At 37.3% G+C, this 12,504-nt stretch overlaps 1 protein-coding gene across 1 annotated transcript in view; it reads right to left on the reverse strand.

The window, feature by feature from the left end:
- LOC149084383 (transcriptional coactivator YAP1-A-like) overlaps window positions 1-12,504 on the reverse strand; it is a 48,553-nt gene that overhangs the window by 12,506 nt on the left and 23,543 nt on the right. Inside the window, exon 2 of the mRNA XM_089234771.1 lies at window positions 2,673-2,899. Within this exon, the coding sequence (XP_089090897.1) occupies window positions 2,673-2,899 (227 nt within the window). The remainder of the gene's footprint in view (window positions 1-2,672; window positions 2,900-12,504) is intronic.

Genomic DNA, 12,504 nt, shown 5'->3' on the forward strand with positions numbered 1-12,504 from the left:
TTCGATCGCATCCACCTCAGTGCACCACTTCACGTGATGACAGGCGTATTGTGCGTATGGCAGTGACGGATCGCTCAGCCACATCACGAACCATAGCATAGCACATTCAGTCTGTACCGCATCATCCAGTGTCTGTGCGTACCATTCGACGCCATTTACAGCAGAGTGGTCTGTCCGCAAGACGTCCATTGCTTCGTCTACCCTTGACGCAGAACCACAGACGTCTCCACCGCCAATGGTGCGATGAAAGAAGGATGTGGACGGCACAATGGAATGAAATTGTCTTTACTGACGAGTCACGCTGCTGTCTGCAACACCACGATGGTCGGATTCGAGTCTGGAGACACCGTGGAGAGAGGATGCTGAACAGCTGCGTTATGCACCGCCACACTGGTCCTGCACCGAGTATTATGGTATGGGGCGGTATTGGATATCACTCTCGCACTCCACTAGTACGCATTGCCGGTACTTTAAAAAGCCAGCGCTACATCTCCGAGGTGTTGGAGCCAGTTGTCCTTCCTTACCTTCAGGGCTTGCCCACAGCCATATTTCAACAGGATAATGCGCGGCCAGACGGGGCACGCATTGTCTAAAGGTTCTTCGTCAATCGCAAGATTGAATTGCTTCCCTGGCCAGCTCGCTCTCCGGATCTTTCGCCGATAGAAAACATGTGGTCCATGGTTGCTCAACGATTGACCCAGATTACATCTCCAGCTGCCACACCAGATCAACTTTGGCAACGCGTGGAAGCTGCTTGGTCTGCTGTACCCCAAGAACACATCCAAAGTCTCTCTGAATCAATGCCAAGGCGTGTGGCAGCGGTGATCTCCAACAATGGCGGCTACTCTGGCTACTGATTTTGGCAGGAACCACACTTCACAGAAGTCTATAAATTTAATCATTTGATGCTTGGTCAACATGTTATCTACAAAATAAATATTGTTGCGATATCTCTTGTCTTTCTTAGTGTTGCAATTTGGGTGGCCAGCAGTGTATATGCCAAACGGGACCATGCAATGACAAGCGACCAGATGGCTATATATATGACATGCTGTCGTTCTCCACTTGTTAATGCAAGATACACAGAAAACTGGATGTTGTGAAGATATTTTTTTTTTGAGATATTGATTTTTTTAAATCAACTATCTCACAACATCCAGTTTTCTGTGGATCTTGCATTAACAAGTGGAGAGTGACATCATGTCATATAAATTTATAATTAAATTTCTTTCCTACAAAATTAAAGAAATTGTTTCACTTCTCACAATCATAAAATTACTTACTTTTCACTAAATTATGATGTAATGATATATCGAAATGCCACTCTGACCATAAGCAGATACAGGCTCCTTGTGGGGCGTGGGGGGAAATAATTTCAACCTTTGCCTTCTGCTCATATAATTTTTTTACTGATTTGGGACAATGATCGGGGTGGTTGCCACCCCCGTATCCACATAGGGGGTCAGGGCTCAACTTTGACATATGGGGGGAGGGGAGGGGACTGACAGGGCTCCAGCCCTGAGCATCCGACAATTACCATAATGTTTTGTTTTTTATGCTGTAAATTTGCTATTGAAGAGCTTGTGAAACGTCTGGTTTGTGGCTCGCTAACGATCCCGGCCCATGGTCCCTGTTCTAGGATGTGGGAGCCATGCAAGAAGTAATGTGAAACTGAGTTATAAAGAAAAGGACAATATCATAACTTTTTTTCCAGTTAATTCATAGCACCAATTTCAACTCAATGTAAGGCGATATCAGATTCCCCTGATAAATTGCACAGGTGCATTTGCAAAATCAATAACGCTATATTAGACACTGGAGAAAATGATACATGCATCAAAACATTAAATCAGGATATCGATGTGGGACCTTACATCGGTAGTTAATTATAAATTGGTACATGCAGGGTGTTTCAAAAAGAATCATTCGATTTAAACAATCATAACTATTCAGCTTTTAATCCGTTTTGATTGAATAATGCACAGGTAGAAAGAGAGAAATTTTGAGTTTCACGCAGTTGCTGACAGGTAGTGCTAAAGCTCTTCCTTTCGTTACCACTTCAGTGTTTGTCAAGATGGCGACTATAACAGAAATCATTGTGTTCTAAGCTTCACAAAGTGACAATCCGTAACAACTGTTCATTGTGCTTTTCGTCAACAATACCTTGGTGTTGAACTTCCTACCGCTCAAAGCATTAGGCAATGGTATAAACAATTTTGAGACACAAGTTGTCTGTGTAACGGAAATCTCCTAGCCGTCCCCGCATGTCAAAAGAAAATGTGGAGCGCAACCAACAGTTTCGCACATAGTCCACAGAATCCACTCGCAGTGGATGCAAACATGCTCACAAAAGTTTGGGACAAATTTGACTACTGTATAGACATGTGTCGAGCATGCCAAGGTGGACATATTGAGCACCTTTAAATTGGTTTGTAAAAAAACTTTGATTAGCCATGTAATATTAAATTAATCTCAAGTGTCTATGCTCAATATTTTTTGTAATATACAAATTTCATATCGGGTGATTTGTTTTGAAACACCTGTACTTTAATAAACATTTGTAGAAAATAACGAAATGAGAAATCTTAAAACTCCAGCAGTCATTTACATTTGTACACTCAAACTATAATATATATATAAGGTAGCTCATCAAAACCATGGCAAAAACTTACGAATTCTTGGGTCGAACCATGTAGTTGAACGAGTTTTATGATCGATGAAATAAATTTCTCCTTCTGGAGTGGTAGCTTGTTCAAAGCCATCAGGTAAAGGTCCGAGTTCTTGGAGGCTCAACACTGGTGAAGTCAAACCAGCAGTGTTGTTGGAAGATGTGTTTGACAGAGGACTGCTGTTTGTCTTTTTCCGAGGGTCCTCCCAAGTGGTCGACTGAGTCAAATGACTGAAAAAAAAAAATCTATGTAAATAAATGCATTCCGCATTACTATTACCAAAAATCTGAGGAAAAATTTTTGGATCAGAAAATTCACATAAAAAATAAAAGCAATTGGGTATTTTGTAAACATTTTTGTGTGTCAAGGACGCAGATATTTTCTGGATATTATGCTGAGGTGAGCTCTAAAAGAAAAGTCACCTGGTCTCTGCTGGGACTCGAACTCAGGTCCTCTTGCAAACCAGGTAAGCATGCTATCATCTACATCACCGGAGACACGCCACTGCCTTCCTTATTTCACGCAGCGTAACATGAGGCGCTGAAGTAGAGAGAGGCATTAGAAAACTCTCTTAACTTCAACAAATACCCCCCCCCCCCCAAGTGGGATGGTAGATATATATATATATAGATGGCTTTTTTCTCAGCATGTTTACCTAACAGTCTACTCAGACACTCAGTGTGCATCTAGTGTGTTGGGTGTGAATTTTTAGTCCTGCGTCTATTTTTCAAGCAATGCATGAAGTGTAATGATTGAATATTTGTACCCTTGCTGGTCTGTTGGTCTCTATGGCGAGACTTTTAAAGAAGAGAAAGGCTTGCATTCACGCCTCAAAGTTGGAAACTCAGTTACTGCTATAATTTAACCTTGATAACTTGACATGCCAAAAGTGTCAATAAACATGTAGACTTATGTCAAGTTAGCCAAGTTTCATTAATTCTCTTCCCCTCAGAATTTTCATATTTCATTTATGCATGCATGTGTACTCATATATGAGACGTCCAGCTGCAAAACTCGTTAAGCGAAAACAAGATGTGATTTTAACATTAACATTTTAACAAGTGTAAGCTCAAAAAATACAAGCTACAAAAGTTTCTTTTTCACTTCCTGAAAAAAAATCTGGTTGCCATTTAAGGAGTTTTGCAACTTGATGACTCATACATAGATGAAGAGTTCTGCTATTCCATTATCTATAACTTAACACAAAAAGAATTATCTGCAGTTTTCTATGAAATGTTTCCAAATAATCTCAAATCAGAGTGAAACAAACACAGATTGTTGAAATATGTTTCTTGTGAACGAGCAGCACAATTTTTGGAAATATGGAAATTTTAACTGGAAAAATTAGTCTAGCTTACTCAAACATAACACTTAAAAATTACAGACATCATTCACATGTATTTATTTATTCACACTTATCTGCTCCTATCACACCCATCTAAACAACATCCTAGGAGTTTTCTGGTTCCAAACAATGGAAAGTGACCCTATCCTAAGAGAAAATCTTCGACAAAAGAAAAAAAATTTGAAATATGTGAATATACTATCATGAACAATGTTGTGAAAATTTATCAACTGGCCACGCTCTGAGAAATTAAAAAAAAAATAGTTGTGATAGCACAGTATAAACTTAGTTGACTAAGGCAGGGCTTAGACAACTTATGTCGAGTTAGAGAGGTTTCTCCCCATTCAATTTAGCATTGTGCCCAAACCACAGGAATAATAAATGCCAAGCTATCTGCATGTCACTTATAGAGGTTCTACTGTACTAACTCACTCTATCTTTACCATACATGCACCTTGCACACATTCCCCCTACAAGTTTCTAACAAATTGGTACATACAGGAACATGTTATGTGTGCGGTTCTAATGTAGACCTGTTTTTGTTGTTAGTTTTATGCTTGTTTTGTGTTATACTGGTACCATATTTTAAAATGAAACGCTTGAATTTTCATGTTATGTAAGTATTGTGTTGAAGGCCTGCCTACTCTCTTTGAAAAGGAATTCAGTCACTACAAGTAATGAAAAAATCTAGTATTTGCTGGCATTAACTCGTTACATCTATGACAAAATTAAATCAGTAAATAAGTGATCAGTGATATAGCGTGTCAAACACCAGAAACTTCTAAAAAAAACCTGTATAAATCCCAATCCTCAAATCCTAAGGTATACTTTTATTCTGTAAGGACCAGGTTCTTGAGCAACCTGGGTAGAATAGAGTGACCCAACACAAATTAGAAATGCATCATAAAACATTTTATAACAAATGTATACAATGTCTACCAATTCCATATGAGATTGCATTGAAGTATATGGGTTTTCAATCAACACACATGTTGAAGAGAATCTTCTTTGTTAGAGTAAACAGAGGACCCTTCTGCTATACAATATTACCCTTCTACTATACGATATGTAAGAAGGGTAATTGAAGGGTAAAGGAGAATATTGCCGGAAGAGTATCCTTTATGAAATTGGTAGCCACTTGGGAATAAAAGCATTTCTCAGGAATGATTTACGGAACTGATTTACATGTACATTCCGAAATTATGGAGGAATGACAAAATCAGATATTACATAAGCATGCATCAATGTTTATATTTCTTGCCTATTACAGAGTTTAAAATTAAGCTTGAGGCCTTTCCTTCTCGGGTCCCCCACCCCGACTTTTTATCAATTGTAGCAATGAGGCTAATCAGCTGGAAAAAGTTGTAGCTTGAATGAGAGAGAACCTTAGCCAAGTTGACGGATCATAAAGTTCAAATTTTAAAACAACTGCGTCAAATGGTTGATTCAACCATCAAGAGGCTGATGGACATGAGAGCCTCGCTGCAGTGTTGAACTGCTGTGATTGGCAATTTATCGCCAAACGCAAATGTTGATTGGTGATTTCACTCAAATAAACAATGTTTATAAATGAATGCTCTCAAAAAAGGATAGGCGAGCGTGATTTTGCTTTTATTTCATCATGGCGGCTTGTGTTATAGTGCAGGGAGTGGCAGGCTCGCTTCGTTCCCTAATCTGTCATCCCACGCCGCAAGCACATCATGATACTGCACCTCTTCGAGTCCCCTAAGGCAACCCACCGGGGATGTCGGGACGTTTAATATCAGCTTTGAGAACAAGTGAACCTAAACTTGGTTATGCCAGAATTTTATAGTCCTATTTTTCTCATCTAATTCGGCTCTTGAGAGGGATGATCACTCACTTTCCGGATCCGTGCCTGGAACAGGGGTTCTAGAGATCGATTTTATTTATAAAATTTTTGTTCATTATGAATTTAATTTGGATTAAATTTGATAAGTAGAAAAATTCTAGCTCTTTGGATGAGGGTGGGACGCCTTGATAAGACGAGGTCCACGAGAAGAAAATATGGTCCAAAGGGGGCGATGGGATGAAAAAAGTTGAGAAACACTGGCCTACACAAACTTCAGCTTTTTAAATAAACCGGGGTTCCATCATGGATGTGAAAAAAAAAGTTTTAAGTGAAAAAAAACGGTCACCGACGTAATTAACGGATAATTATCCGGGTAATTAACGATATTTCTGAGGGCACAAACTACCGGGTTTCAACTGAAACTGGCAATAATCACAACGAAGCTAGTACTATCAGTGTCTTCATGAGGCCTTTTCTACTTGTCTTCCTGCCGTATTTTCCCATTCTAAATAAATAAAGTCACACCCAAGAGCATCAAACTTTTACAGCCTCCAAGGAAAAAAAAAACTCTCATTCTTTTCTTCCAAGAGCGATTTGCTGTAGTAGGAATAATAAAAAAAAAAACAGCACGAGCTCTCCCGTCATCTTAAACATAAAAAAAGAGAGTAAAGGCCTCTTTCTCTTCTTCCCTCAGAGGAAAAAGAACAGAGGGGGGAAAAAAAGCGGCTTCACTGCAATTGCAATATCCTTGAAAACAGGGCTGAAATGGCTATAGAGAGGTTAGCCAATGATGAATAGGCAAGATGGGATCGAACCGAAAAGTTTTTTTTTTTCACTGTTTACGCAAAACTTTCACCTTTCCGACTGCATTGAGTACACACAGCAAACAATGGTGTCAAGTTTTGCAGTTCTATTGTAAATTTATTTCCCGTAAACAACCGAATTGAATAGAGAGAATGATCTCATCCATGTTAACTGGACAAAGTTTTTTTCTAGATTCTTTTCAGTTTCTCAAATGTCCTTCAACCCCCTTTTTACAGCTGCGGACCAGTGGAAATTTACGGACTGACAAAAAATAAATAAATGGATGGAAGAAATAGAGCCGAATCCCGTTTTAACGAATACCGTTACAGCGAAAAAAATCTACTTTTAACGAACACTTTTCTAATCCCCCAGATAAATTTTCATAGGAACAATGCAAAAACCTGGAATTCCTTTATAACGAAGTCATTTTTCCAGTCTCTTGGAGTTCGTCATAATGGGATTCGACTGTAATTTGCAGACCGGCAAAAAAAAAAAAAAATATCGCAAATAGAAACAATTTACGGAACCGGCACAAAATAAATTAATAAAAAAAATAATTTAAGTATCAGCAAAAAATTAATAAATGGGTGGAAACAATTTGCAATCCGGTAAAAAATAAATACTGTGAGTAGAAATAATATTCGGACCGCCAAACAATAAATACCGCGAATTGCAGCAATACTTTACAGATCGACAAAAAAATACCACAAATAAGAGAAATAATTTTCGGACCGACAATATACTGCAAATAGGAGAAATAGATTGAGAACCGGGGAAAAAATAATAGGAGAAATAATTTTCGTGACTGGCAAAAAATAACCGCCATAAATGGGAGATATAATTCGGTACTTAAAAAAGAAATGAATAGGAGATATAATTTGCGGACGGCAAAAAAATAATTCTCAAACCTGATGACGGTTAAGACAAATAAAAACCAATATAACCGGTATAATAGTAAATCTAAAAATCTAAATAGTAATAAAAATAAGTAAAAAGTAAATCTAAATAGTAATAAAAAAAGTAAAAAGTAAATCTAAATAGTAATAAAAATAAGTAAAAAGTAAATCTAAATAGTAATAAAAATAAGTAAAAAGTAAATCTAAATAGTAATAAAAAAAGTAAAAAGTAAATCTAAATAGTAATAAAAAAAGTAAAAAGTAAATCTAAATAGTAATAAAAATAAGTAAAAAGTAAATCTAAATAGTAATAAAAATAAGTAAAAAGTAAATCTAAATAGTAATAAAAATAAGTAAAAAGTAAATCTAAATAGTAATAAAAATAAGTAAAAAGTAAATCTAAATAGTAATAAAAATAAGCAAAAAGTAAATCTAAATAGTAATAAAGATAAGTAAAAAGTAATCTAATTATGTAACAGTAAATCTAAATTTATGTAGCGGCTATATGGATTGACCGAAATATTCTGCGGACCGGAAGGAAATTCCCACGGACAGGCACCGGTTGAAGAACACTGGTCTGAAAGTTAAGCGAAAACTTCCAAGCGGTGCTTCGAACATTAGCTGAGACAAACACGAGAAATCCGTATTTTCACGAAAAGAGGAGAATAGGTACTTCTTTCGAATGCTTCCCCAGTGTTTTTCTCAGAGAATTCAAGCAGCATCGAAAGCATTCATCCAGTTGGAAAATCAACAGAGAAAGCGTGAATAATTTTTTTTACCCTACACCTCCAGAGGCAGGTTCAAAACACTTCACAAAAAGGCAACGGTTACTAAAACTGGTGGTTTCGTCCTCTTTATTTTATTTCCCCCCCCCCTCTTTTAACCTTCTTTTTCATTTTTCTCTTGTAAAAGGTGTATTTTTAGAAAGTATGAAAACACACACACATCCCACAACCCCACGCAAAAACTTATACCCCGGATGTTTGAAAAGAAGTTGTGGCTGCTGTGGATTTTTTTTTTGCCAAACATTTTTTTAAAAAAACGATGGGTTTTCTTAAAATCCACTTCCGTTCACTGGATTTCAAGAAAAATCCACACCGCAAACAATTCAGCAGTTGGAAGAAGTATCTCCCCACCTACAGATCAATTCAAATTTTGTTTATCGTTTCAGAAAAACTGATTGCCAATTTTCCTAGTAGGTTCGAGCCCAGAGTTTCGAGACAGCTTTTCCAATTCGACTTTACAGACAAGTATGTACAGCAACGTTTCCCAATCCTTGGTCCGCAGACCACGTCTAGTTCGTCACAATGTAGTCCGCAAGCGGACTTGAATTAATGAAATTAAATATTGTATTGTTGTAAATTAATATTTAAATATATGATATCCTCATGCGTTTAAATAAAAAAAAATTACACATTCATACTAAGAGCAACAACATAAGAAAATTACGTAAACTTGCTATCCTATACGCAGGTTATTGCTAATTATAGCAAAAAAAAAATTGGATTTTCGAAACTAGCAGATGGCTAATTACTGCTAAAATTTCTAAAGTCCTGAGAAATGAAGAGCCGCTATAGATCACAGTAAAATAAAATTGACAATTTTTTTATCATGACAATTCAAAATATGGGACATCGCTAATCGTCACCACAAGCTTTGTCACAAGTCAGCAAAATCGCCAAGTTTTGCGGAAATAAACGAAAAGTAACCAATGATTGCGAAATGAAGGGCTACTGGAAATCGCAATGAATTGATAAATGCAATCCCCGCTTTATCACAATATAATTTGTGGAAATCATATTCATTCACATTTTTAGTAAAGATCATAAATTTGAATAAGTGTAAAAATTCATAAAGCGGAACATATGGTCACACCATTCATGCTGTAAATTAGTGGTCCGTCGAATTGTTTCAGGCATACTACTGGTCCTTGGGCAAAGAATGGTTGAGAAACGCAGATATTCGTGCACTATATCGCTCTCTTCGATTCTCAGAAAATCAGATACCTTTTCATCGACGGGGATGGAGAACCTGGCTTTATAGAAATACGAATGGACAAATTTATTGGTGAAAAAACTTTTCCCAAAATATTCTGCCTCAAAAAATTAGATAACGAAACACACCAAGTATTAATCCACAGGGCTTAACAAAATAAAAATACACCTTAAGCGCTAACCTAGATTTCTCCGGAGTCAAGCATAGTTTTTGCTCAAGGAAAACGGCCCGCCGGAAAAAAGGGGGGAAAAAGCATGCAGTTTTTCCCTTTACGTGCGCGGGACATTCTTTTCCTATGACGCCGTGCCATGAAATCACAAAAATTGTTATCCTTAGACCACAATTTAGCAATTACAAATATAGATTTCAGGCGTCAATACCGATATTCTAGTCGCCATGGCGACCTAGCACCTAGGATTTTTTCGAGTCTTGATCGTTATATTAATTTTCAGGGATACCAAATCTAATACATAAGTTTACTTTACTTTTCCTGGTTTTAAAATAAGTCCTTGCATTATTTTTACGAAAGCTCGAAATACATGTACAGTATTAGTCCTGCCCCCAAAATAACTCCCAGTTCAGATTGTGTCAAACGGACGCATTGAATTATAAAATATGATCGAATATATAAAAATAATTGGCATTTACTATTTCAAATGAATAACCAAGATTGGCGCTTTACGACCAGAAGAAAATGCCTGAAATAGTAGAAATGACTACTCCTTGCACAGACCCTTGGAATCACAATGAACAAGCCATTGAAAAATCATTTGCACATGGGGAATATCGACTACATTGAAAAATGGAATGGAGAAAAACTACGTGAATCCTAGCCTGCACGCGGTCACGACTTACGAGAGGAATTCAAAAGATTAAATCACTGACAGTAGTGTTGCCAATGCACCCCAAGCGCAAAAGCACATGGATGGGAAGTGCTCATTTAACTCTATTGCTGGACATGAGGGGATTACATGAGGGGATTGAGGTCAATAGTTCTACAAAAAACTAGAGTTGCAAGAAATTCGGTCAGGAATTAGGGGCCATTCAAGTATTACGTAAGCAGATTTTCAGCCATTTTTGACCCCCTCCTCCTCGTCCGCAGCTTAGAATATTTCATATCTTCAAAAAGGGGGTGGTTCGATGACGTAAGCAACCTTTAAACCCCCCCCCCCTCCTTGTCATCAAAAGTCAGCAAATCCGAAACCCCCCCTCACCCCGATGCTGACGTAATACTTGAATGACCCCTTAGAGCAGTGTTCCTTAAAATTTGCGTAGTGGGGAGCTGGAGATATTGATTTGTGTGCCTATTTATGCTTTGAAGTATTTCTTTTACATGAGAACATATCCATCAAACTATTCTGGGTAGAAAGCAGATGAACCATGAATTGGGCAAGGGAGCCCCGCTGGTGAAAAAAAGTTTGAGAACTACTGAGTAAGAGGATGACACCTGAAGCAGCAATAATTTTCCCAATTTGTGAAAAAATGGCTGATTCACAACTTTAACATAACAACCTGATAGTCATCCCCCGGGTGCCTGGGTACCCGCGAGCAACAGATTGGAACCGCTACTACGCACTCGTGTTCCCGACAGCGTTTTAGTCTCGTTCCACCGATGATTTTTTCCCACGAAGTTTCTTCACATATTTCTTACATCTCTTTGTTGTGTGGTGTTGCAGCTCGATGAATAATGCCAGCAATTCAATTTGGTTTTTCCTGAACCAGGAAGTTAGTTTGGTACAATATTACACTTGATGTTGGGTCTTTTTCTCTGTAAATCATTTTGCTTTATCAAAAAAAATATTCGTTATTAAAAATAATATAGGTGCCAGCAAAATTCCTCAGGAGATAAGCATTTATTTGTTCTTCAAGAAAAATTCATTTTTTCCCAGAATTTACAGGGATTTTTATATAGCGAAATCTCGATATAACGGTATTCTGCAGACTAGTAAAAACTATCGTTGCAGAGGGATTATCGTTTTATCGAGTATCGTAATAGCGAGGTTTCACTATATCCACCTTTACAAGATTCACTTTCATGAAATTAGAAAGTTTTGTGTCCCCTCTCCGACTCCAATTGAGCAATCACATACAGAAAATTTTAGGCGCCAAGAGCGATTTTCTATTCATCGTTGGCAAACAACCTGCCACCTGGGATTTGTCAAGCCCTGCTGTAGACGAGAAAATTTCCAACACTACACAATTTTAATCGAATGTTAAGAATCAAATGTCATACGACGTTTTTACAGAGTTAATAAACCACCTTACATATAATGACACAAGAGGGAAAAACTCTGCTTTAAGCCATTTGGATCTCACAAAGTTCTATATTTATGCGCAAAGAGATTAATTAGATGTTGGCTTCACTTAAAAACATTAAAAAAAAAATCAATAATTTCAAGTAATGTAAATTTTAAATGACTCAAAATATATTTTTGAAAATTATGGAATTGGAAAAAGTCATAATGCACAGTAATGTGGGATTTTTTTTCCGAAATTCACGTCACAGAAAAATGACGACGATTGTGGTGAGACTAGAAATACAAACGGGCATTCATTTCCACGATTACAAACAAATACCATATAAATGATGTACTTGCGGTACATTCAACTGCGACAAAAACGTGATCCGGATCTGAGAAAGACAACCATTAACTTCAGAACAACACACAACGGGCTATCTCTATACGATTACAGTCGGCTTTTCACATTCTCCCACAAACACCCACTAAATTCGATTTTTTTTTTTTTTACCCTTCCGCCACAAAGGGTTAATCGAAGTCAAGCAGCACCGAGTTTTATCTCGGCCTCCTATTCATCAGAAACAGTGAGAGATCAGAGAGTAAACATACAGGAAATTCGTAAAATTACACTAAATGGGAGGGGGAAGAACGCATTAAAAAATTCGATTATGTAGGAAAAGAAAAATTTAGGAGAAAAAAAAAAAAATTAAAACTCGGATCTCACTGACCCAAATGCATCGAATAT

The sequence above is a fragment of the Pholcus phalangioides genome, unplaced genomic scaffold, assembly GCF_987345545.1.
Source record: "Pholcus phalangioides strain wild (caught in Gottingen) unplaced genomic scaffold, Ppha-v1.0 ptg000008l_1, whole genome shotgun sequence".
NCBI lineage: Eukaryota > Metazoa > Arthropoda > Arachnida > Araneae > Pholcidae > Pholcus > Pholcus phalangioides.